General features: G+C 32.8%; 5 protein-coding genes across 6 annotated transcripts; 2 read left to right on the forward strand and 3 right to left on the reverse strand.

The window, feature by feature from the left end:
- Nucleotides 1–351: 351 nt before the first annotated feature.
- On the forward strand, nt 352–7,241 carry LOC123681997. The gene is made up of 6 exons (XM_045620374.1): nt 352–496; nt 553–902; nt 954–1,255; nt 1,840–2,022; nt 2,453–2,782; nt 3,375–7,241. The coding sequence occupies exons 1-6, from the start codon at nt 483–485 to the stop codon at nt 6,378–6,380; spliced, it is 4,185 nt and encodes a 1,394-aa protein (XP_045476330.1). The 5' UTR covers nt 352–482; the 3' UTR covers nt 6,381–7,241.
- Nucleotides 7,242–7,789: 548 nt separating this feature from the next.
- On the reverse strand, nt 7,790–10,087 carry LOC123682851 (coiled-coil-helix-coiled-coil-helix domain-containing protein 2). Of its 2 annotated transcripts, none has more exons than XM_045621653.1 (4): nt 9,947–10,087; nt 9,095–9,288; nt 8,785–8,994; nt 7,790–7,977 (listed from the first exon to the last, which is right to left on the reverse strand). In XM_045621653.1, the coding sequence occupies exons 1-4, from the start codon at nt 9,982–9,984 to the stop codon at nt 7,967–7,969; spliced, it is 453 nt and encodes a 150-aa protein (XP_045477609.1). In that variant the 5' UTR covers nt 9,985–10,087; the 3' UTR covers nt 7,790–7,966. The 2 variants fall into 2 exon arrangements, with proteins under 2 accessions (XP_045477609.1, XP_045477610.1); XM_045621654.1 differs by lacking the exon at nt 9,947–10,087 and adding an exon at nt 9,535–9,712.
- A 730-nt stretch (nt 10,088–10,817) lies between these two features.
- On the reverse strand, nt 10,818–15,913 carry LOC123682846. Its single transcript, XM_045621647.1, has 4 exons — nt 15,257–15,913; nt 13,541–15,199; nt 12,688–12,860; nt 10,818–12,256 (listed from the first exon to the last, which is right to left on the reverse strand). Exons 1-4 carry the CDS (start codon nt 15,405–15,407, stop codon nt 11,414–11,416), a joined length of 2,826 nt encoding a protein of 941 aa, XP_045477603.1. The 5' UTR covers nt 15,408–15,913; the 3' UTR covers nt 10,818–11,413.
- A 155-nt stretch (nt 15,914–16,068) lies between these two features.
- LOC123682850 (mitochondrial 2-oxoglutarate/malate carrier protein-like) lies at nt 16,069–18,863 on the forward strand. The gene is made up of 4 exons (XM_045621651.1): nt 16,069–16,609; nt 16,667–16,977; nt 17,175–17,502; nt 17,872–18,863. Exons 1-4 carry the CDS (start codon nt 16,542–16,544, stop codon nt 18,095–18,097), a joined length of 933 nt encoding a protein of 310 aa, XP_045477607.1. The 5' UTR covers nt 16,069–16,541; the 3' UTR covers nt 18,098–18,863.
- On the reverse strand, nt 18,627–25,549 carry LOC123682847 (2-phosphoxylose phosphatase 1). Its single transcript, XM_045621648.1, has 6 exons — nt 24,989–25,549; nt 23,792–23,934; nt 21,684–22,063; nt 19,901–20,104; nt 19,592–19,730; nt 18,627–19,296 (listed from the first exon to the last, which is right to left on the reverse strand). The coding sequence occupies exons 1-6, from the start codon at nt 25,269–25,271 to the stop codon at nt 18,946–18,948; spliced, it is 1,500 nt and encodes a 499-aa protein (XP_045477604.1). The 5' UTR covers nt 25,272–25,549; the 3' UTR covers nt 18,627–18,945.
- Between the last annotated feature and the right edge of the window lie 84 nt (nt 25,550–25,633).

Genomic DNA, 25,633 nt, shown 5'->3' on the forward strand with positions numbered 1-25,633 from the left:
ATAGTTCTAGATCCGATTCCATTAATCTGAAAAGATTGCAGAAGCTCTACAAATTCAACATATAGGTTTATTATTTTCATATCAATCCAACTAATATTCAAGATCGATTAAAATTAGTATTGGATTATTTTATGACGAAAGAAATTCTCAAAACACTACAAAAACTTCTTAAATTTTATATTACCATTTCGTGTTGGTATTCTCATTGTTCTCAAAAGTTCAGAGATTTATTAATATAATAATAATAGCATCGTTATAATGGAGCAATATTCATTACATTCGAAACGAAAGTATTTTTACTGCTGACATATGATTATATCACAAATCATTAAACTCTATGATCTTGTCAATTCAGCGCCAAATCTGTCTTCCTCACCGGTGTGTTTATAATAATTTTTTGTTAAAACTGAAGAATTTAAATTTTTTGGTTTAATATTTTTAGATCGGTTTCTATAATATTTTTATACGAAGGAAAAAAGACAATGCATAAAATTATGTAAGATCACAAACGATTTTTAGTTTCGAATTCAATTAATCTTTCCTATATTGTAGTTGTAAAAACGTACCCGAAGCTCTTTTGAATAGAGAAGCAGCTAAAATTCACTTCCGAAAATTTGGGAGTGCTAAAAGAATTGCCTTTAGAACTGCTTCTCGAATTATCACTGTGGAATATGGTGGAGAAGAGGCTGTTGAGAAAGTTCTCCAATATGGCAATGTCTACGATAATAAAACATTTAGTATTTCTAGAGAATCAACTAGCGCTAAAGAAAAGTCACGAAATAGAAAGATTAAATCTGTAAAAGATGTTATGAACATACCAGATGATGTACAGGCTGAATTAGATGCTATGGGAGGAGGACCTTCTTTAGCACTAGTCGGTAAAAGTGTTTCGAGAAGAGAAGGTGAATGTTTTGTTCATTGAAAGTTAGCATTTCATAAAACGTTTATTTCAGTTTTAAGCAATGATACCCCTAAAAAAGGTTTAAAAAGACGAGGTACTGTAGATAAAGAAAAAGTTACACCTAAAAAAAATAGATCACTAGCATTATTTATGAATGATGAGTATCAACAACTTCTAGAAATAATAAATCAACGTGCAATCACAATTGAAGAAAAATATAAAGTTCTGGATGCAAGGGACAAAATCTTACGGATTTTACAAAAAAAAAAAGGTGCCAATAGTGGTCCCACTAAAGGTACATGTCCTGATATGTGTCCTGAAAAAGAAAGACTTCTTAGAGTAATACAGCATCAAGTAAGATAAACCATATTGATTATATTATAAGAATTTCAAGATTCGAAAATGACATCAATCAATATTTGTACTACAAAAGTATTCCTTCCATTGACGCAATGGTATATTGTTTCCGATAAATATCAGTGGCAAATACCAATATGACATCTAGAAAAGTTCAAAATTTTAAATCTCATTTTATTTTTTAGACCATTCGAGAACCAATATATCTAAAAAAGGTTGCTTGTTTCATTTCCTTCATAATTCTCATTTAGCCCTAATTAAAAATTCAGAAGTAATAGATATCTCAGTATTTTCTTGTATAAATGTTACGCTACAATTGTCATCCAAATATGGAGGATTACTTGAGGTGTATTTTTCAAGTGAAAAGAAGCCAATAAGAAAAATTACAGTAGTAGTAGTAGGACAGTAGTCTTAAATATCTATTTATCCTGTATATATCTATTAACACAACATAACATGAGTATACATGCCAATAACATGGATCAATATATTGAAAATATGGAAAATTATAATCAAATTTATTTTAGATTGTATATAATTGGAAAAAAATTCTGTTTTAAACAATATAATTTTTTTTTAAGGTATCAAGTTTTGAACACAATTCCAACAAAGAAATGGATCCAAATCTAGCTGTGAAACAGTACTCAAGGAGTTCTGCGGATCAAGAATCTCCATTACCACATGAACTGAGACCTGTAGATTCTTTACTGAATACTATGGCATACTTGATCCATGATGTATATCCAATAGGAGACCGTTCTAATGTAAGTATTTGTCAATGATGCAAAACTCATTTGTCACTACCGGTTATGATAATGATTTATTTCAAAATGTATTCTGAAATGTGATTTCTAAAATTTTTCTTAGAGAATTCAGAATTCTATTATATCGGTTAAGTTTGTTAATGGGCTAAATCCATTTGATGATTTGCCAAAGTTAGGTTTCTTTGAATTTTGTGTCATCTATGAAGTAAATCATCCAAAAATTCAGTTATTCATCTTTCACACTGAAAAAAATAACAGTGAAGTTTTTCTGATCTTATAACTTTTTGAACTGTTTTTCTCTTGTTTTATTCATTACTTCGATACAGAACTTGAGCTGAATTCTTAGGGCTGAGGATGATCATAAGAAAAATATTACACAATTTAAAAAAAATTCTTGAACACATTTTAAAGCTGCATATTTCTTTTCTAGGTAAATTTCGGTGAGTGGTATCATTTTATATGGGACCGCACACGTGCTATTCGTAAAGATATAACACAACAGGAGCTGTGTTGTACTCAAACTGTTGAGATGATTGAACAGTGTGCTAGATTTCACATTCACTGTTCAGCCAGATTGGTTGCAGAGGAACCATCTGTGTTCGATCAAAAGATCAATACTGAAAATTTGACAAAGTGCCTACAAACCTTGAAGTACATGTATCATGATTTGAGGCTCCAAAATATTCTATGTCCCAACGAAGCAGAGTTTAGAGGGTATATCATTCTTCTCAATTTGAATGATGACAACTTTATGGCTGAGGTGAGTAATTTTTTCCCTAGAGGAAATGAGAATTTGTAATTGTTAATTATCGGTATCACTTCTTGCTTTAGTAAGATACATACAAATCATTAAATCATATTCATAAAATGTCATAAATGTCAATAAATATAATGTCATAAATCTTTTGTTTTCATGTTTCATGGCTGTACTGATAAAAAAATTAGAAATTAGATAATGAAAAAACTCACTGACACTAAAGAGCATTTTGGATTTGTTTTGAAAAAAAAATTTGGGTGACAGGAAAAATTAAAATTAGTCTCTTTTGGTACAGTTCTATCCCTGTTCTGTTTTCTTCAATTGGTTGAATTTTTTATTTTGGTTAGATATTTGCAGTTTGATTAATTAATGAAAAATGTTCGTCTTGTTTTTTCGGGATATACATTTATGATGAATAAAATTTAATTGGACGTAATCTTCATACAATGGAACTGACATTAATCCATTTTACATCCCCTATTGAAAAGCGACCAATTTTGAAATAATTTCTACAATAAATGAACATAATATTAATTTTTTTCCTTCCTATTATATCACTGACATTGTATTTCAACGAAATATTCTTCTGTTATAGGTTCAAAGACTTCCAAAAGAAATCCAAGAATCAAAAGAGGTCAAGACGGCTATGAAATTCCATTCTGTGCTAAATGAAACGAATTTCGTAAGGTTCTTTAAATTGGTCAGAGAAACGACTTATTTGAACGCCTGCATTTTGATGAGGTATTTCATGCAAATACGCTGCCACGCTTTGAACATGATAATTAAATGCTATACCCCCAGACATGCAAATGTTACTTATCCGGTAAGCACCTTGACTGAAAATTTAGGATTCGAGAGCGATAATCACACTATTAAATACTTGGAGGAATGCAATTTGGTAGTGGATCAATCCAAAATGCAAGTTATATTGGACAAGTATTCGTATAGCTCTCCGTCCTTCAATTATACATCTCAAGATCGTTCGATAAATTTGGTCGAATCTAAAAAAGGAGATGAAACACTGGATTGTGTTATTTTTGGTGGTCCGATACCACCATATATTCCTCTAAAAGCGACGAGCAGCTTCAACGATGAAGGTTATTTAATAGACTTCCTTCAATATAACATACAGTTCGATGATGATGATTTAAATGAGCCAGTACCCGAGAAGCAGGCCGTGCTATTGAAGACATGCATTCCCGAAGAAAGCAGTGAAGCGATGTGTTGTGAATCTGAAGAGCCAGTCGCACAAGAGGAAAAAGACGATGAGCTCCTATCGCAGGCTGCGGGTGTATCTCCATTAGAAGGGCAGTTGACCGATACCGAAAACCGTACTCATGATGACATTCGCGATTTATTAAACGTTGATGATAATGATACAGTAGAATCCAACATGAAGGAGAACGCCTCTAAATTCAAGGACACCGATACATTTGTCGCTAAATCTAATAGCGTACCATATGATTATCTCTTAAAATCGTTCCCTTTGGATCGTATGGATGAGACGCCAGACAGATCAATATTTCCAACGTTCAAAATTTGTGACCATGATATAAAAATAAGAGCTTCTTGCGAAGATTCATGGAGGAATTTAGTTCAAAATAATGCATTGTCATTGTCCAATTTGGTAAAAGACAATATTGAATATTGGTCGAAGGCAACTGATATTTTAGGCGGAACATCTTCAAGCGTAGAAATGGACGCGACAGATACGAGGGAAAACAATGATTGCTCGTTCAGCCGTATCGTATCGCCTCCACAAAAAAAAAGTAATCTCTTAGCAAAGACCCCAAAGACTTCACCCGATGAAAGCAAACTAGAGGAGGAAGGAAGGGAACTGGCAAGGAATATTATATCAAAAATCATAGATGAGGAAGTTGCAAGAGAAGCACATGAAGCATTAGAACTTTCAAGATCTAAACGTGAAAAGGTGACGAAAGCTGTTGATGTATGGAGAAGATATGTTATAAAAAAGAAACAAGAGCGGAGCTTAACCGGTTGGTGTACCGGTATGAGTTATAGCGGAAATTTGAGAAGGATCGCGCAAGACTACAGTCTCAAACTACAAGAGATACCTCAAGTAAGACTGATACCTAGGCCATTTGTATTGGATTTTTCGCTCTGGGATAGGCCTTCAGTTAAGTTAGATTTGCATCCGTTTGCCGACATCCTCACTAAACGTTATCAAAGTTTGAGAGTAAAAAAAACTAATAATGTAGCATCGAGTATTTACTGGAAGTGCATTATATCTCAACCTGACCTGAACCATGCACCGGCACGGTCCCTGTATGTCAAGCAATCGTTAGAAAATTATATAAATTGGAAAGACATTCGTACTCCATTCATAAAACAAATATGCAGTAAAAACTCTATAGTCCGATGTTGTATCTCGAGGGAGATAGGCTGTGGTGACTTGACAAATGACGCAAGCGGTATATTATTCATCGCCGATTCTATGAACGCCGAACTGAACAGAAGAATCACAGAAAAATTCGTGAACACTGGAATATACGTGTGTATTCCAATAGTTGTGATTCTTGGAGGCGATTGTGAGTCGGATCACCAGCTGCAAGGTCTAGTGAGACAAGGAATCATTTCTGAATTCAAGATTTTTACCAATTATACAAGGCATGGATTAGTGAATACGGTGAAGCAAGGATTGGAGTACCTCGCAAGTACAACTACTGGTCCTCCTCCGATTGTGGTGGATTATTTAGCCACCGTCATATTTAAAAATTACTTCACTTCGGAAATTTGGCAGAAAGTTATCTCTTCCACCCAAAGTAATGATTCTTTCAGAAGATGCTTCTGTAACCCTAATGTCGTTTTTAATTTGTTCAACGAAGGCTTACAAAGATTGAAACGTGTAATCCTCGATGAAAGTTGTTACGAATATGGCCGTTTTCCTAAAGAATTTAGGCAGTTTGAAGAATTTCTTGAGTTACCCAACGACTATAAACATTTGCCAGAACAACAATGCCATGATGAGGAATACAAAAACTCTATCGAAGAATTGTTTGACAATGAACTGTCAGTACGACCTTTTCCAAATTGGCCTCCCAGTAATGAAACGGAACTGGACCAGTTACTTTGGAATTTTTCCTGTCTGAATTCTGCAAATGATCCCTCAGAATTTTATCGAAAATTGTTAAACAAATTGAGAGAAATACTCGATGATGATGTCAGTCAATTAGGTAATTTTATGTGGACTGAGGTTTTGGATCTGATATTTACTGAAAGATATTCCAATTTCCAAAAATGCTTTATAAATCAATTGCCTATTGTGGTGTATCATACTGCAACTCTTGAAGATTTCCTATCCATGAAATGGATAAATGTGACTAATCCGATAATTAAGTCGGTGATTGACTATCAAGTGGATTCTAATACATCAAAACAAACCGATGTATCTATCAGTGAAATCGACGAAGTTATGGCTAGAGCAAATCGTTTATTGAAATATAACAAAGATTGCAACATTGTCTTGAACTTCTCAGAATTTTATCAAAATATGAACGACGTGTCAACGAGTTTGTTAGTAACTCAAAACATTACATCCAAATTTACCCAATACTTCAAGAAAACAATGGAAGATGATTGATAAAACTACCACTACAGTAGTTTTGGTCTCGCAGACTTTGATGAGCAAAAGGAGGAATGAAGCTATTGGTTCCCCAAAAGGATTGAATCAACGTTCTGGCAGCATTTCAGCAATGCACTCAAGTTTTGGACTCGCAGATTCTGAGCTTGTACATTTCAAGAATTAATGAAAATCGAAAGTACTTGACGGCCTTTGATGTAGATCACATCTCAGGAAATATCTTTCCAGAATTGAAAACTTGAGATTCCAGCATTACTTGTATTCAATTTTGTGATTTTTACAAAGTTCTACGTTGTGTTCAGATGAAATGTATTTTCGTTAAAAAGAATTGAATTCGAAATAATTCTGCAGATTTGTTGCCAAAACTAAAAATATTTCATATTTCAATATTTTTCCAAATTCGGGTCTTCACCCTTCAATCTTATTAAGCAAATATTTTGTGACACCCATGCACGGATTGCATATTTCATTATTTATTAAGCTGTATCAATTTTATCTTCCCCTTGCTTATCACTTTGTGTATGCCTATTATAAATCATAAATGGTATATTTTTTTATTTTGTTAACATCGGAAACGAGTGAGAACGAAAATATTTTATTACAAAAAATGAAGATCCTCTTATTGGTTTTATGATCTTCCTCTTTCAATTGTACTATGCATGCTCGAATGCATTAAATTAATGATAGACTACTACCTGCTTTCATCCTTGAATTATAGACCCATGCGGCTATGGAGTATGAAATATTTCTATTATGATATGTTTTTACTGAATTTTTTCAGGTGAATATTTTTTAACCTGTCGTTTCTATTGAATCAATGTGGAATTTAACTACTATGTGAATAAAGAAATTTTACCATAATATGTTTTTTATTTGTGAAGCTATTGCTTGCAATGCGATGGATATTCCAGGAGACTTCCTACTTAACCATTATTTATTATCTGAATCATTTTATTTGATCGAGACACCTAGTTGAATTTTTTTGACTTGCTCTGCCAACTTTTATAGTAAATGCCCTATTTAGCACCCTGTATAACATCAAGTCTATTCTTGATAACTCTTGATTCACTTTTTAGGGTTAAAAGTTCCATTCTCGAAAAATTTCTCCATTCCCACTAATAAAACGCAAATTGCAATCCCCTCAAAATTTTACATTTATTATTTTCACTTGTTTGAACCCTGATTACCAACTTTGAAATCTAAATTGAATTTTTGAAAATGAATAGTTCCAAGATACCCAAACTTTACTATTAAGAATATTCTAGCGAATAATCATAGCAACATATGTGTTAAATTTAGTTGCTTTTTTCTCGTACAAAGTTCATTATTGAAAATAATAAACTGAAATAATGATTTAGGAGTTTTAAATGGGAAATCACGTATCAAAGGAGTATATAAAAACACTCAACTAATGTATAGATTTACTCAACTAAAAGATAAATATACAGTTGATCAATAATAGATCAAGAAAGGTGTAAAATAATAACAATATACAACAATTGCATAACTAGAGAGTTTATTGATAAAACTGGAACATTTGAGGTACCATCATTCACTAGAATTCATTTCTAACTCCTTCTAAAAACCTAGGCAACATCTGAAAAAAAGTTAAATCCGGGATAACAGTAGTTCCAAAAATAAGAATTCAAGCAAATATAAGTAGCTTCAAAAGATGCAACAATAAAGGAACCAATATGCAGAAGTCTTCTATAGAATTAAAAAAATCATTTTGAAACTGTGGAATAAAAAAACGAATTAACCAAGAAAAGGGATATTATTGTGTCAATTTTGGAATCGAATTTTTAGAAGCGAGTACTATTGCGCCTAAGTTCTCTAAACAGATGATTCTATCAATTTGTTTTCGAATTTTGAGCCGGTAATGGCCTCAAAGGATCAATTCCTCAAATTTATTCTGTTTGGCCGGCCTTTTGATAACTTTCAAATTAAGTACTTAAAATTTTAATGGTAGATTTTTAATCTTAAATACCTTGGTAAAGTTTGTTAATGAGTAAAATCTGGTTCTGTAAATATGGCTGTTCGAAATTTTATTCATTTCAAAACTTCATATTCCATTGGGATTAAAATATGTATTTAGATATAGATTAACAATTTCAAGACTCCTGCAAAATTTCATGTTGATCGCGTTATCGAAATCATAGAGAATTTGAGCAAAATATAAAAAAAATAATCAATATTTCTGTGACCACAAAAAAACTGACAGAATTGATATACAAAATTCAAAAAGAAAGATCTAACATTTCTGTGATTACAGATCAGAAGGGTTTTAAATTTTGCTTCATCTGAACCATAGTCAAATCAATTAGAATATGGCGCAATTGACGTATGAATGAACAAAAACTCCTAACTACACGTTAATGTTTTCCTCATTTTTGATAATACTTACTGAATCTAACTTTGCATTGTTGCATAGCCTCTTGGAATCCTTGGCATAAGGTCAAATCAGACTGAGTTGAAGCACACTGCAAGAATTGTTTAATTTCCCACCCACAAGGTCCATTTTCATCTACATTAGTCGCATGTCCTTGCTGAACTGGGGCTGCCTGTTGAGGAGCCGGAGCTGCGGCAGTTTCAGATCCGCCACCACTGAACATTCCTAAAAAATAATCCAGTTTTTTTTAGGATCTAACGATTCTATTGAAATTGTATGAAATTCATTCCAATTTGAAAGATGGTATTCATGTGAAAGCTCATACCAGTAACTGCATGTCCAACAGTGTGACCAATGGCTGATCCAACAGCAACACCTCCGGCTGTAGCTGCCATTTGAGCGAAAAGCCCAGGTTGTTGGGGAGCTGCTGCAGCAGCTTGTGGGGCTACTTGAGTTGGCTGTTGTGGTACAGGAGCTGGAGCTCTTTGTTGATATCTCATAGGTGCAGCAGGAGCCGCCCTGTTAAATAACGTTATAATAAAATAATGTGCTTACATCAATCACACATAACCTAGCATATTATGGTCAACACTTTATTTAATCGTTAATTAAAAAAGGAATTATTATTCCTTTGATAGACTAAAATTTAACATTTATATCCCAAAACAATTTTTTTTACTCATATTCACAGTAATGAAAACAGTTGGAAAAATTTAGAAAATCATATCAAATTTTCAGAAATCGATGAAATTTGTAAGAAATTACCTTGGTGCGGGTGCTGATCGTCCACGTCTAGGCATTTTTACTGATTTCTATATTCTTCACAAAAACAAACAATTAATTGAAATCTTCAGCTCGAATTTGCTGAATTACGTAAATGAGTTCGATCACTGTTGACAGAATAGTGAGGAAATGTAATGACAGAATTTTCTGGAATGAATCAAATACGCGTTCGACATACGTTGGCCAGTAAAGGAAGACGAAAACAAGTGTGATGAAAAAAGATAAACGTATAAACGTTTCTCCTGACGTCAGATTTACCGATTAACAGAAGATTCGAAAGTCAACTTCTACGTAATTAAATCCTTGCCAAAATTTTCTAATGACTCTGCGTTTTATCTACGGAGAATCGAAAATGTAATATTTTGCAATATTAGAAAATTCATAATTCAATCACCTTTTCGGCGTAGGTCCAGATCTCTTTTGTCGCCCCATTATCAATATTATATCGCACTTTCAATTTTGATGTTACCGTCAAATTCAAAACTAGCCAACTAGATTCTGATGAAATAATTAATTCTGACAATATAAACAGCTTTGAATTTCTGTTTTGTTTTATTATTCTCAATAATTAAACTTTTAGCATTGACCATCAAGGAATAAAATTTTTACTGTCCCTAAAAATAACGTTAAAATTGAAACAAAAATCAGTTGCTATACCGTATTGACCTTCCCACTTTGGAAACACGATTCATGAATTTTCAATATGAAAATATTCAAGAAATCAAATTTTTAAAAATTCATGTATCCAAAAATTGTCTACAAATTAGATGCAAGAAAAAATTGTCCACATTTTCATGAATATCTCGTTTATTTCAAAAAAATAGTCTTTCAAAAACACATTTTTTTTCATAAGAATGGAAAAATATTGAATATAATCACAGACTAATTGGTAAAATATTTTCATTCAATATGTTGTACAACATCTGAAACTGATTTGTCTCTGAAGCTGAAAAAAAATTCCCTATAAAATTTGACTATTTTTAGGGAACTCTTCTGGATTTGATAGAGTGGATTAAATAAATGAAAAACGCTTGAACAATTCCATTCCCATTTATGAAAAAATAAATCAATGTAAATATTATATTTAGATTAATTTATTTTTTCATAAGTGGAAAATTTCAAGGATATGATTGTCGACATTGGGACATATTTCGAATTTTAGAAGCTTGTTCAACTTTCCACTAAAAGCTTTGAACAAGTTTTAATGCAATTAAAATTAAAAAAATATTCCCTGAAAATTAAAATGAACTTGCCCAAACATTGTAAAGGTCTCTTACTTGACATAAATTCATCACCTTATGTGTTTGTCAAGAAATCATGTTTAGAACAAATCAATTAGAGACATGCATTTCCATTTGATTTAATTAGAAAATTATGAAAAACAACTTCAGAATAGTACTTGCATATAACTATAACTCTAACAGCAACATAACAGAACTAATCAACAAATTAAAATGATACATATGTATATAGAAAAAGTGTTTTTAATAATTTCAACAATTCATATAAAAAATTAAAAGCTCAATGTGTGAAAACAGGACTAAAAAGAAGTATTATAACATTAAAACATATCAAAGTATTAATTCTAATTCAAAATATTGCCTACAACCAGAGACTACAGGCTTAAAATAGAATTTTAACTTAAAAAGTTATACTTTATCTAAGTATAAAAAAATCTGTAAAAATAAAGAGAAGATAATTATTTTTTCTGTTATGTTTAGAGAATTTGCAACTGTTTCTTGCAAAATATTTGCTGAAATTCTTTGCTTATTTAATGATGGAAATGGGTATAATCATAAAGGCACTCAATTATTCTTCAGGCTGTTTTTTTATGGAATGTTTTGGAATTATTACGAAAACATTAGTAACAGTCCATAGCATTTGTATCTGCTAACTCATAATTTTCCAACATATCGTTTAGCAAAGAACTCAATGAATCTAAGGAGGTAATCCATTTTTCCCTATCGCTCACTAAGGTCTTGTAATCTTTCTTTGTTGAAATGATAAATTCAGCACTGGTAAGTTTAGGTCTATTTGAATTTCTGATCTGAATTACTTTCATAGGATAATCATTGCCTGGACTATAAACATCCTGCAATAAAGAAGTGTCTGAAACTTCAAGAATTTTGTCAATCACCTCGTCACTATTCGGACAGAATGGACTAGGTACTGAAGGAACAATTGAAGAATAGCAAGAATCATTGCTAGGGGGACCTTTCTCTTCCAAAATAATATTTTCTGCTATATTGTATTTTTCAATGAGATCAACAAGTATCTTAGACACTTCCAATCCTTTTTTAGAGATTTGCAAGTCACAATCATCTGAAACTGCATGTTTCAGAACAGTCAAACAATTCATTGCACTCAGCTCATCTAAGGCACGCAAAATTCTTCTCTTTATTTCTACATCTGTTAATATAACAATTTTTTTTGATTCTTTTGAAAAAGTGCATTTTGGAAATTCATTATCCACCATACCCTGATGCTTCAAGACTAGTTTTACTCTATCATTCCAGAATGATAAACTGCTCAATCGCACTTCCCAATGTAGGTCATCGAGTGCAGCCGAACTCATACATGCGAATATTTCTTTCTGAACTGATGCCTCAATGTCATGATAGTTGAAGATTGTGGTTAATAAAGTGGCTGCTTGGGCTCGGACTATGCCTTCTGTCTCACAATTCATCACCGTAATCATTTTTTTCTACAATCAATTGAATAAAATCAGTGGTAGACAGAGAACAAATGAGAAATATGTATATGTATATTTGTTTCAGAATTATGCCACCTATTTTTCAAATGTCATTTTTTAAGCAAGTTTTAAGAGCAAATGTTCACATCTCTGAAAGGGAACCAAGGAATTAAATATTAGTAACAGGTCACATCTATCTAAATAACCAATTATAAAAGAAGAAAGATTTATAAGCCAACCTTTAATCAACACGGTACAAGATCTGAATGTATTGGATTATGAAATAAAATTACCAATACTAGACCTGTATTATCTGAACATGCGATTTTTACCTTATTTCATAAGAATAATTCGACGATAGCAATATCTGATTTAAGAATCATATTGCGAAATTGCCATTTTACTACTTTATAATTCATAAATATTTGTAACATCTCTCTTACCACTATGTCTTGACTTTCGAGGTGATCTTTCCAGAAGGCATGAATTTTAACCAATTGTGTGAGACATTTGATGGCAGATGCTCTCACAAAACTTTGCTCATCTTGTAGACTCACATTCAAAACCAGGGTGCATAAATTAAAAACTGCTAAAACTTTTTGAAAGGACTGAAACTCTGAAAAAACAATTAAATAATAAAGAGTTAAATAACACAACATTGGAAGAAATAGACAGGTTCAAATTTGGAGGTTTTTGTCCCAATACTTTTAAATACATCGAATAGCCTTTGTTTCAAGCAATGACCAAATATCAAAGACTTATTTCCGATTATGCTTATTATTGTTTCAAATTATCCAATGTTTATTTTATCTTTGATCATAAAAAGTTTAAAGTTGATTTTTCATATAATAAAAGTAACCTCGATTTGAACTAAATACAGGATGTCCCAGGTAAATGGGATTAAATTCGGTTATAGATTCAGAACCTCAAAATAGGAAGAAAAGTTCTTGTGTAGATATGTCTGGGAAAACTTTGTTGAAGACTTACATCGTTTCAAATATGACTACTTGATGATGAATTCAAAATGGAGATAATGATGAACAAATGAAATAGTGCAGAGGTATTTTTCAAATAGAGAAACACCTCCAACTCAAATTTTTACTTATCCCACTTTGTTGAAAGGGATGAAATCGTCATCTTTGAAGCAACGTAACTCATCAACGAAGTTTTCCCAGACATACCTCCACAGGAACTTTTCGTCTTATTCTGGAGTTCTGAACCTACATCAAAATTTATTCCCATTAATCCTGGGACCCCTGCATAAAGGTAGAAGCCAATTAAATATAGAAAACTTACCAATTCTCGCTGCCCCAGCGAAAGCCGTTATGACTTCCAGAGCAGTGTCTCTCACAGACCACTCAGGATCATGTAATTTTTCTTCGAGTAATTTACATAACATAAAAACAGCACAATTATCATGCTGATCTATCAAAAGTGCCATACTTGGCGACAAGTAATTGTTTATTCCAACTTTGATCAAATTCAAATCTGCAATGACCAATGTTGAAGGCCATAGAGCAACTTTTAAGAATTCCACGCTTGATTGGAATACACATAAAGATTCGATGCTGTCTCTCCAAGATATTTGAAAATGAACAATGAATTCTGTAAGAGTTTCTAAAAACATTTTGATGTAAGCCTCGCATCTTGAAAACATGGGAAACAAGTGTTTATTCTTACTCAAAATTGCATTTACATCTACTAATACATATAGAAGAGATTGAAAAACCATCACTGCACTGTCTCTGTTCAGCAACGATTTCAGCTGAAGTACAAAAGATATTGCTTTTGGTCCAACATTTAATGTTACCTGTTCAGATGGTAGAGAGTCTCTGAATTTATAACACCACCTTATTGATGTTTTACTCATTCTGGAAAATATCTTTGCAACAAAATCTTCTCTCACATCAGTATCTGGTTCTAAATTATGTTTGTAAATGACAGCTCTACAAAATAGGTAATTATGAGCTAATTGTGGTATCAAAAATTGGTTTTCAAACATATATCGTTTATCAAATTCTATTAAATATTCAACCATGAATTTACTTTTGATTTTAAACCACCACACTAAAACAATGAATAAATTCTTTGATATACAAAGAAAATTTGATCCTTCCAGCAAAATATTCAAAAGGGTAAATATAGGTTCCATAAATTCCTTATCTATATCAGGTCTTATGATACCATCTTTCTCTTCAGCTACCATAGAGAAATATAGTAATAAAATCCAAATCCTTCCTATTTCATAAGATGTAGTTTGGTTTCTGATCACATGAAGAAAATTTGTTATTGCTGCAACCAACTGAGGCATAATCAAAATTTGTTTGAAATTTTTAATGTGAGGACTATCTCTTTCCAAGACTTTATCAATGAAGTACTCCAATATATCATTCACCAAGCTAATAGTTGGACCCAAAAATTTTTCAATTTTTTCATCACTTACTTCCAAAACATTTCCTGGATTTCTGAATATATCATTAGGTTTAGTTAATAAGGGTGCCGTTATTGTCTGCCAAATATTCAAACAAATAGGCAAGTCATGCTTCAAGAGAGCAGCTAAAAATGAAGCAATGAATAAATGACCATCTTTTTTTATATAAACAGTTTGACTCTGTAAACTCATATTAAGTAAATCTTGCCAGTATGTTGTCTGGAGCATCCATTCAAGACCTGATCGATGGGAAATTATTGATGTCATTAACTTAATGAAGCCTAGTTTCACTGAAGGAGATGATTCTGGATTTTTTGTTTGCAATATGTTAATGACTCTGTTGTAAATTTCTTGTTTTGAAAGCTCAATGAAAGTAGCTTCATTTTTGGAAATTAATCCCAACAACTGAAGGGTAAATGCAGAAACCGAATGGTCTGGGCTCTGTGGAGAGTTCTCCCACAGTTTTACAGCTCTAAAGATCCATTCTGTCATAAAAGGTAACTTCAGTAACACTTCTGCTATCTCTGTAATCAATTTTTAAATGGAAGGAATGTAATATTGGCAATTTTAGTTGCACTCACCTTTATTTTCTTTGCCCCCTAAGAAAGATAACAATCTATTGAAATAAATATCATTCTTCAATTGATATCCAGTCTCCAGGAATTTTTCCAGTAGACTTTGCAGTTTTAATTCGTAATAGATAAAATCGCCTTCCGCGTTATTTCTGTTCATTTTTAAATTTGGAAATCATGCAAGTGTACCACAATATATAATATAGCATTTATAGCACCTTCTTAAATGACACCAACAGTGATAATCACAAGAATGTCAATATTTACTTTCTGTGTATTATTAATTACAACTCTCCTAGGAACTATCGACTATTATTGCGATTTGAATTTTTTTTATTATTTATAACCTTTTTGCGTTATGTCATATTGACACTTGTCTATGAACATGAATCTACAGAACACAAGACCTCAGAATTTATATCAACTTGTGATAAAGGAATATAATCTAAAGAGGTTTAGTTTTGGTTGGGACTATTCGGTCGGGCCTGAAAAGAAACTCTTTTCATCATATATTATCACAGCTTCTGGGAAATGAAATTGAAGCAATGACTATATAAGTTTTTATCGAATATGCCTATCGTTCAGTACTCTTTAAAATAAGCTAATCTAAAAAAAATGATAAATGATTTTCAAACTCTAGCTTTAATATTCCTAAGTATTTCATAGCATAGGTATGAAATATCTAGGTATGCTAGATTAGAAGGTGTAAACCTCAATATCAAAATAAAATATGATATCTTGTCTTCTTCCTATATAAATAATTTTTCGCCAAATACCTATCTATTTGTACAAAACATTTTGAAGTATTTGTTTTTCAAAACAAACACTATCGAAACGTTCATGTACACTCTTTCGAGTAATATTGAATTTAGTTTCTTAGATAATAACAAATCTATTCCTTCAATAGTACAACTTTGCAATGTAGAAAATTTAATTTATATTCAACCTTTTTTGTCTTTCATTACAATGGCAGGGTGAATTTGTTTGTATATAGTAAACCAATTGAAAAATTGCAGACAGTACGTTTAAAAAGGCACTCAGCAGAAATTAAAAACAACATTCTCTACATAACTAGCCAATCGCCTACGTATGATTTGAATATAACCAATCCAAAAATTTTTCCTTTCATCTTATCATTAATGAGTAATGACCTTCCTCGTAACCTTTACGACAATGAATTGAAAAAATAAAGTCCTTTATGGTCATTCCGATAATTGGATATTTTATATCAGAATCAGTTTTTCTTGTAGTTTTGTGTACTTATACGAAAAAAGTTTAAATTTTAGTTTTAGCCATGTCATCTGAAACAGAAAAGAAGGTTATGCCAAAATATATAAAATTTCTTTTTGGAGGGACAGCAGGGTTTGTTTTTTCCTAATTCAAATGAAAATTAATTTTATTAAACCTATGTCCTTATAGAATGGCAGCTACTTGCTTTGTGCAACCCTTAGACTTGGTGAAAAGTAGAATGCAAATGAGTGGACTGAAAGGGGGCCAAAAAGAGTATCCTACGTCCTTCCATGCATTGAAGAGTATTATCAAAAAAGAAGGAATTTTAGCTTTATATACTGGCCTTTCAGCTGGCCTCTTTCGACAAGCTACTTATACTACCACAAGATTAGGTATTTATTCAATGACATTTGAATATTTCACAAAAGGAACAGAGACTCCAGGATTTTTCATGAAAGCAGGACTCGGAATGTTCGCTGGAATATGTGGAGCATTTGTAGGTACGATAAAAATACAAATGTTATCAATAACTACATTTGGTAATGCCTTACCTCGAAAGTGAATGAATTATAGCATTGAATTGTTTCAAATCTCTCGTATGATCAAGCTATGCATCAATTGATAAAACAATAGTGTTCCCATTACCAAAAAAAATCCTCTTATCCAAATGGAAATTATTTCATAAAAAATTCTGCAGGTACTCCTGCTGAGGTAGCATTAATCAGGATGACACTAGATGGTAGGTTGCCATTAGCAGAAAGAAGGAATTATAAACATATTGGCGATGCACTTGTTAGAATCACGAGAGAGGAAGGTGTGTTAACTTTATGGAGAGGTGCAATTCCTACAATGGGTCGGGCTATGGCTGTCAATACTGCCCAGTTAGCTAGTTATTCTCAGGCTAAAGAAGTACTTATTGAATCTGGTTACTTTACCCAAGGTATACTTCTACATTTCTGTGCTTCCATGTTTTCGGGACTCGTAACTACTGCTGCTTCAATGCCATTGGATATGGCGAAAACACGGTGAGTTAAATTACCATTTTGAACATTGTTAGAGAGAAACAACTGCTCAATTCCTGTAATATCCAAGCACTTTGATTCTCATTTGATTGAAATTGATCTTCTTTGTTATTTAATATACTTACAATAATTTTTGTTTGAGTAAGAGGCAGTGGACTGTATTTTGGGGGGTTTGAACATAATTAACAGGTGTTTGAACTTGAGACACCCTGTATATATGTACGAATAGAAAATCATGAGAACTGTACAAGTCTAACATCAAAATGATTCATTCCTTTGTTGGAAACCAAATATGAGTGTTTGTAGCAATGAAAATTATTAAATAATTATATTAAATAAAAGTCGTTGATTATGAGGGTTACTTTTTCTCAGGATCCAAAACATGAAAACAATTGATGGCAAACCAGAGTACAAAGGCACTGTTGATGTCTTGGGAAAGGTTATGAAGCAAGAGGGCATTTTTGCTCTTTGGAAAGGATTCACCCCATACTATGCTAGATTGGGCCCCCACACTGTTCTTACCTTCATTTTCTTGGAGCAGTTGAATTCATTTTACTATCGGTATGTTTTGGGGCAGGATGCTCCTGTATCTATGTAATTTTGGTTTTCATTAGATTGTTTATTAGAATTTCGAAATGAACAAAGCCAACTCATGATCTATTATTATTATTATTGGTAATTGGGTTCATATGAGAAAAATATATGAATTCTAGATATAGAAGCCAACATTTTTTTTTATAATTTTTTATGAATTTGCAGATTATCAAAAAATATATCATGAATATTTCTGAGAAATCAAATAGAATGTTCAATTTTAACTCCAAATAAATATTTTTTCAATTTATATAAAGATAAAGGTTATTATAAAAGTAAACACAAAATAATATGTAAAAATGATGATAAATAATTATTTTATATGGAGAAAAGTAACTAGATTACATTCTAATAACAAGGAATCCATTTTGTACCTTGTTTCTATGAAATAATAATTTTTCAATATGATTTGTTGAATGTTCTTTGGTAATTGCACTTTTATATTGTTACTTTCCTTTACCTGATTTTTAAAAGTATTTCACTGACCATATGGATTGTTAAGGATTTTTATTTCGATAGGAGAAATCGACAAAGATGGATTGAATGTTTTATTATAACATTGTTGATTTATAAAAATGATCGTTTTTAGGAAGTATATGCAACCGTGAACACAAAAAAGATGAGATAAAATACAAAATGAGTAGAAGATATGCTCGAGTTGAATATTTATAAAATTCTTACTATATATTATATAATATTATTTTTTTGATGATCTGTATTTTATATATTTATTATTTTGTTGATGTTATTAATAAACGGTTACTAAGTAACACTTTTCTATTTTTCTGATGGAAATAATGTCTGACGAAAAAACTCCAACAATTAATTCATATAAAAATAACAGAAGTATTTTCAGCAAGCGTCTTTAAAATTGGACACATTCAAACTACTGAAATAATCATCATGTAGAAACCTAACTATATCTTCAATTCTACACAAAACTACTTTGTTTTCCAATGCTAAAACATTTTTACAAAACATTATTTGTCTGGTCACATCCTTGCCGTTGGACAATACCCTAAAATATACTCCAGTTGCTTCATTATTTGGTGTATCTCTATTTTCTTGATAAACTTCAAAAACTATTCTTGCCGCAAACCTTAAAAGTAATGGGTCATTCTGAATACCCATCGTGGTTGTCAGTTGTTCAATTGTGTGGTCGTGTCCAGAGTACAGAACAAAGAATGGTCCACTGCTGGATACCTAAGAAAATCAATTGAATAAAAATGATTGCATAGGAAACACTTGAGTTTGAATTGGATATATTGATACAGAATGCTAGACAACATGAACTTAAAATAAAATAGGTTAGTCAAATATTGATATGATATTATAGCGATATAGAAAAACATGAATTTTTTATGGGACAATCTAGGGCCCCAAAATTGAATATCCATACCGAATTCCAATAACGCAATCGGATAAGAATTATAGTTCTTACTTAAAATGGTTGTTACAAATAAAAGTTGTTAACTTCTTTGAATAGATATTAACTTACTATATGGAGCATCTGCTGGACGATATGCCTAATAAGTCCATAAGATCTGAGAAGGCACAATCTTCGCCAATATGGATCTTTCCATTTTTGATGGTTCAACCAATCAGTATAAGCGAATATACCGGCAACATTTTGCCTTCTGGAAAAGGTAGGTATATAGATTACGAAAAATTAGAGAGGCAATTGCACTCAATGAAGCATATTTGATATATTAATAATAGAATACTCCACTAAAATTCTTAGATGAAGTCAATTAGAACCTTGGGGGACTCCAACAGGAAGAATGAAGAGTACCATGCAAATACGTACTTGATACAATTGAATGGTGTTTCACAAGGTAGACTGCTACCATGGCATATGTAGGTGAGTAAAGCATCTCTGACTGACTGTGGATCAGAACCCAATCTACCTTGCTCAGCTCCTGGGGAAAACAAAGATCTTCCTGTGGATTCAGAAAGAATGGCTACTGCTGGATGCGATTTCAATTGGTGATTCAACCATTTCATAACAACTCTGAAAAATACTGTAGACACTTGACTTATTCAAGAATTAACAATAGAAGATATAATGGGTCAGCAACTGCAGGTAAGGTAAGGAAAGAGAATATAAGCTTTAAGATATTGTTTTGCATATTTCCTGGACATCACAATATTCTTAAAGGGTAGAGTTTTTAAATCCAAAAAAGGTAATCTTATTCTCTATATGAGAATAACATTTTTGAGAGCTTGTTGCCTGAACAGAGCCCTATATCATTTTGTAAAAACGATTTGAAATTTTCAGGGTATATAGGTTATTTGGATCTCGAATGCCATTTTAATAAGTTCATCCATGGGCAAAATCGTTATTTTGTTTTTCATTTCGAATATTTTAATTATGACACATCTGATTGGGACGAGATTTTGCTTGTATATATGTATATATAAAATAATAATTTCAAGATTAGTGCAAAACTTAGTTTTGAGGCCGAAATTCAAGCAGAAAATCTAAAGAAAACTACCCAATATTTCTATATAACATCAGATCTGACTAGGTTCAAATTTATTCCTCGAAAGTACATGCCGATTTTGAAGAGGATCGTCTCCAAAGAGTGCCTGAATGAACGCTCAAAAGCTCCTTTCCCCAAGCCTTTTCAACTACTTTAATTAAAAGATATTCAAGACTAAATGAATCGTTCATTATAATTTCCAAAATTGATATGAATGCAAATCCTAAAGGAAGACCACAACATTAAATGTTTTCCGTTGCATAATTATCCTTTTATCGTCCTTATCTGAAGTTTTGTTTGATTTCGGAAATAAAAGTATAGTATCGCGCTGCCTCTGTTGATTATCTCCAATTCAAATAAACAATTATAAATTCCGAAAATAAATCATTTTATAATATTTTCGACTGTTCAAAAACTGCGCAGTTAAAATGAGTTATTATTTTCGAAGATAGAGGGAATATTCTTTAAAAAGCGAAATCATATTTTCCTTCGATTCTACCCTAGATAGGGACAATCTTTGTGATGACTTTTGGGATAAAAAATTCTCCGTATTCAAAATATACACTCACAACATATAAGATCATTACGAACAATTTTGGTTTCATCTGTCTGTTGGTATTTGGTATACAGGGATGATTTATTATTAAATGGGCGGAAACATAAGGGCAGATAGAGGACACTGAGACTAGTTAGAATAACCTATAATTGAAGGGTAGAGCTATGAGCTATATAATCAAGATTCAAGATGCAGGGTGTTTTATTGACTTTGAAGTAATTCGGTAATGGTTCGGCCAAAACGAATTTCATCTTTTCCGTATATACGGCAGTGGCGGATCCATATAGTACAGTTTAGGGGGGGGGGGGGTTAGTATGTAATGGATATAATTTTTTTTAAAAATGGTTGCATTTTAGCTCTAATGCGTATTTGCAACTCCAATATGTTTTACAGGTTATTTTGATGAAATTTGATATGGGTCATGAACATTGGCGTAAATGGGGGGTTACCCCCACTTCGAAAAAAACAATACCTTTCAATTTGGTCATGGATAATTCCTTTGGGTAGTAGGTAGACATATCGTCAGCTTAATGTAAATAGGCTTTACTCACTTTGTCAGTTTTTCTGTTGCAGGACAACCACAGTCCTTAAAACAAAAATTCATGCTCTGACTTTCTGAAATAGGAATTTTGGTCAAGGTTTCATGCGGTAAAAAGTTCTTCAAAAAGGCTAGAGCCGACTGGAAGGTCCTTCTGTATCTGGTGCTGTAAACCATGATATCGTTATGGCTGAGATTCTTCAGTTTAGGCCACACGTCCAAATAGCTCTTTCTGATAATTCCTCCCAGGTTGAGGTGTTGGTGAACCCCTTGCATTGTTAACTGGCCCAGTTGACACTGGGAAGGATGGATAGGTAGAAGAGGGAAACCATGGAAGGAACCTGGTGTGCTCCAAGATATCTTCTCGAACGAGGTAAGATTCTGCAGATATTTCTGAAAAGACGAAGGGAGGAAATGTACAGTCTCAACTTTCAATAAAATGGAAACATTTTGGATGGAGAATACTGGGTACGAAATAAGAAGATCAATTACTTAGATAAATGGGGCTCCTTAGTGTTCTAAAAAAAATCACCGCCAGTATATTATTATTATTATTTGAATTGGAGTCGTTGTGGCTCGGTAAGGCTTCCGGGAACTGCGACCATGTAGATATTTTGTTCTCTTCCTACTCATTCATAGAAACGCCAGGAGGTCGTCAATGACGTTGATAAAACTGACAACCTCTTTAGGAGCCTTGGCCGTTACCTTTCGGGTATCCAGGACCGGCTTCCCCATATGAATGGTTCTTAGGCCAGCCAGCTCTGGACACTTGCATACCATGTGTTCAGCTGTCTCTGATCCATAGAGCCCGCAAATCTCATCTGCTGACTTTCCCATGCCCCGTCAGTAGCCCCACCATCACCAGAAGCTCGGCTCGTGGAGCTTCAAAAACTTTCTGCGTAGGTAGGTGAAATCATCACGAATTTCTTGCCCTGAGTAAGTCCAGGAGTGTTTGTCCATGGGGTTATCCTGTTATTCAACTCCCATTGCTGGACCGCTGGCCTTTCCTAGCCCACAGAAAGGCTCAGGTCTAGCAGGTGTTAACTTTGATGCACTTTTTGCAAGTTCATCGGCTTTTTCGTTTCCTTCAACACCACAGTGCCCAGGTACCCATAGTAAAGTCACTTTATTGCCTCTGGCCAGTTGCCTTATGGTGTTACGGCACTCCCAGGTCGGCAGAGACCCCTGGCAGTACGATTCCAGGGATCAGGCTGTCCGTGGTGATGTAGACATGAGCCCCCTTGAGGTTCATTTAAAGACACTCCTGAGCGCATATGTGAACAGCCAGTATCTCGGTCTCTAAAATAGAGGGCTCACTTCCCAGAGCTTTAGAGATCCTCAGTTTAGGTCCATATACCCCAATGCCAGTACCTCTCTCTGATTTTGATATATCGGTGAACCATATGGATGACTTTTTGTCCAAACGATTTACGAAACTTATTGCACTAGGAAGGTCAGTTATGATCGTTTCAAAGGGCGTTTCAAAATCGAAGATGGTTGGCATAACATCCGATGGTTTTGCCAAGAGGTTTGAATCTAGTTGATTCAATATCCTCTATGTCCAACCCAGTTTCCAGGTAGGAGCACCCCCAGTACATAAAAACTATTTTATGCATTCTTTTCAAGACGATAAGGTTAGAATGTCCGTCTGTCTGACCGTAAACATTAGAAAACTCTTATAAATGGAATTTTCAGGGTGGTTTCAAGTTAATTCGAGCCGGTTGATTACGTTTATAGGACTTTCAATTCAATGAGTAAATTTTGTTTACAGTTTAAATTAAACGAATCATTTCATCATCTTCAGATGATCTGTAACTTTTAGTTTTTAAGAAGACAACATCGTTGTCAAAAGGGTTCGTTAAACGCTTATAAATATTCTATAGAATGAGGTTGAGTTCTTCTTTAGATTTATAGAAATATTTTACGACAGCGAAAATGAATAATGCGAAAATATATAACTTTTCAACGCCAGAAACCATTCCTGAAGCAATAGAACGGATAATACCGTGAATATTTATTACGTGAACCTGAAAAATAACCAATCTCAAGAACGCGTTCAACTGGTTTTCTTCTTATTAGTTTTGCAGATGAACCTAAGCTATGGCTATTTTGGTCACTCACCTTATATGAGTTGAGATTTTCTGATGGCGATCCTCCACAGTTGACAGCAGAAATGTTTCTGACGTACTGAAGAGGACCTCTGTCTCCATGTCTCAATAGTATTATAAGACCTTTTAACGTCCATTTGTTAGAACGAATGATGCCTGAAACATCGCTGTCTTATTCATTTCATTCTAAACTATTTCTATTAAGATTAATAAATGCTTCAAATCACCGATATCATCAACTTATATCTACCTAGGAAAAGTAATGTAAAAATTAGAAGAATATGCTATTGAATTTTAATTATGTTGGGTACAAAACTGATGTATTTTTAGTCTATTAGTGGTTCTTCACTATTCACTACACAGTATCTAATATCTAGTTATATTCTTAGAAAACTATGAGTTTTAGAGTTCATCAAAAATATAACATAGGTCGAAAAATGTGCAATGAAACTAAATAAAAAAATTTTCATCGCAAGCTCAACCCTTTCAAATATTTGATTATTCTTTTGGAAAAGATAAGGTAAGCTCAACCCTTTCAAATATTTGATTATTCTTTTGGAAAAGATAAGGTATATTGCAGTTTTCTTTAGATTGTCCAGCGCTTAATAGATGGCATAATGAGCTACCTCGCGCCAATACTGGCAACTCATATCGTAATAAATCTTTGTGTACCTATAACTTATGTAATTACCACTTTTTTTGTAAAAACTGATTCCTCATTGACTAAGTATAGATAACGTTATAAATAGAGAATAGTCATTTATTTCATAATTCCATGATGTTATACATGTTTAATCAATAGGTAGTAAGTTTCCATAGATAGCTCGATGACGTCACAATAAATGATCTTAAAGAGACGTAGAAATTTTCTTGAATTTAAGCGACTATAATAATTTGATAACAAAAGTTTATTTGATGTTTTTAAACAGAAATTATCTCAATGAGAATAATTTCAAACTGATGATGGAATTTTCAGTTTTACTCATCCATTTTGGCCATATTTAACAAAAATATATTTTTCTATGGATCAAAAGGATATTTCCCAGAAATGAAGACATTGGAAATTTATGAAATTACCTAAATTCGAAATTTAATATTTCGACGAACAAATTGGGTAGCTCAAGATAAAGAACACATAAATAAAACAAATAAAATTTTATTGCAAGAAAAAAACAAATATCTACGTGCTAACAACGTCAATAAACTATACCTTCATCTCCAGCAGTAATGTCATCAGGAAAATTGCATATTTTAAAGATGCGCTTGGTCTTTACGTCTATGGCTAAGTTATGAAATAATTCATTAGCTAATATAGGTTCAGGAGAACTTTGTTTTGTCTCTAGGAACTTATAAATTCCAGCAACTAGTAATAAAATCCATATGCTCATAAGAACATAACAGTGCAAGGCTTTATTTGGAAACGGCATACGGAATAAATCCAAGGACATGTTATGCTTTACATTTTCGAGGATTTCTAATCTTTTATGTTTCATTCAGGATTTAAATGCAATTTTCAATTCCACAAACATTCAATGCAATTTGTTATCGGCTACATAACCTCACTCCCTTTCTGGAGATAAGGTCTCCCTGTTCTCCTCATAATGCATCGTCTTTATCATCACATTCATTTATCCAGTAATTAAACTGTTCTAAAAATAAATTCGTATTGTTTACATCTTACGAAAACAAGAGTGGGGTTGCAATCACATTAATCACTAGCTGATTCTTTTTATTTTTGACATTGGACAGGTCTGATAATTGCGCAATGCGCGATGAATTTCGCTATTCGGGCACAATCACGCAAGTGTACAATACGCACGAATATCATGCATGAAAATAGCGTATTATATTAAGT

This window comes from Harmonia axyridis, chromosome 6, assembly GCF_914767665.1.
Source record: "Harmonia axyridis chromosome 6, icHarAxyr1.1, whole genome shotgun sequence".
NCBI lineage: Eukaryota > Metazoa > Arthropoda > Insecta > Coleoptera > Coccinellidae > Harmonia > Harmonia axyridis.

Excerpts from the sequence above, each read along its gene's own strand:
- LOC123681997 (XM_045620374.1), top strand. Across the intron at positions 903-953 it reads AAGTGTTTCGAGAAGAGAAG|TTTTAAGCAATGATACCCCT; the intron begins GTGAATGTTTTG and ends CGTTTATTTCAG. Across the intron at positions 2,023-2,452 it reads CAATAGGAGACCGTTCTAAT|GTAAATTTCGGTGAGTGGTA; the intron begins GTAAGTATTTGT and ends TTTCTTTTCTAG.
- LOC123682851 (XM_045621653.1), bottom strand. The coding sequence starts at position 9,984 with ATGGGGCGACAAAAGAGATCTGGACCTACGCCGAAAAG. Across the intron at positions 9,289-9,946 it reads TCTGGACCTACGCCGAAAAG|GGCGGCTCCTGCTGCACCTA; the intron begins GTGATTGAATTA and ends GTTATTTAACAG. Across the intron at positions 8,995-9,094 it reads TGTTGGACATGCAGTTACTG|GAATGTTCAGTGGTGGCGGA; the intron begins GTATGAGCTTTC and ends ATTATTTTTTAG.
- LOC123682846 (XM_045621647.1), bottom strand. The coding sequence starts at position 15,407 with ATGAACAGAAATAACGCGGAAGGCGATTTTATCTATTACGAATTAAAA. Across the intron at positions 12,861-13,540 it reads CGCTGGGGCAGCGAGAATTG|AGTTTCAGTCCTTTCAAAAA; the intron begins GTAAGTTTTCTA and ends TTGTTTTTTCAG. Across the intron at positions 12,257-12,687 it reads TCGAAAGTCAAGACATAGTG|AAAAAAATGATTACGGTGAT; the intron begins GTAAGAGAGATG and ends AATTGATTGTAG.
- LOC123682850 (XM_045621651.1), top strand. The coding sequence starts at position 16,542 with ATGTCATCTGAAACAGAAAAGAAGGTTATGCCAAAATATATAAAATTT. Across the intron at positions 16,610-16,666 it reads CTTTTTGGAGGGACAGCAGG|AATGGCAGCTACTTGCTTTG; the intron begins GTTTGTTTTTTC and ends ATGTCCTTATAG. Across the intron at positions 17,503-17,871 it reads TTGGATATGGCGAAAACACG|GATCCAAAACATGAAAACAA; the intron begins GTGAGTTAAATT and ends ACTTTTTCTCAG.
- LOC123682847 (XM_045621648.1), bottom strand. The coding sequence starts at position 25,271 with ATGAAACATAAAAGATTAGAAATCCTCGAAAATGTAAAGCATAACATG. Across the intron at positions 22,064-23,791 it reads AAAATCTCAACTCATATAAG|AAATATCTGCAGAATCTTAC; the intron begins GTGAGTGACCAA and ends TCGTCTTTTCAG. Across the intron at positions 20,105-21,683 it reads GCAACAGAAAAACTGACAAA|AGTTGTTATGAAATGGTTGA; the intron begins GTGAGTAAAGCC and ends AGTATTTTTCAG.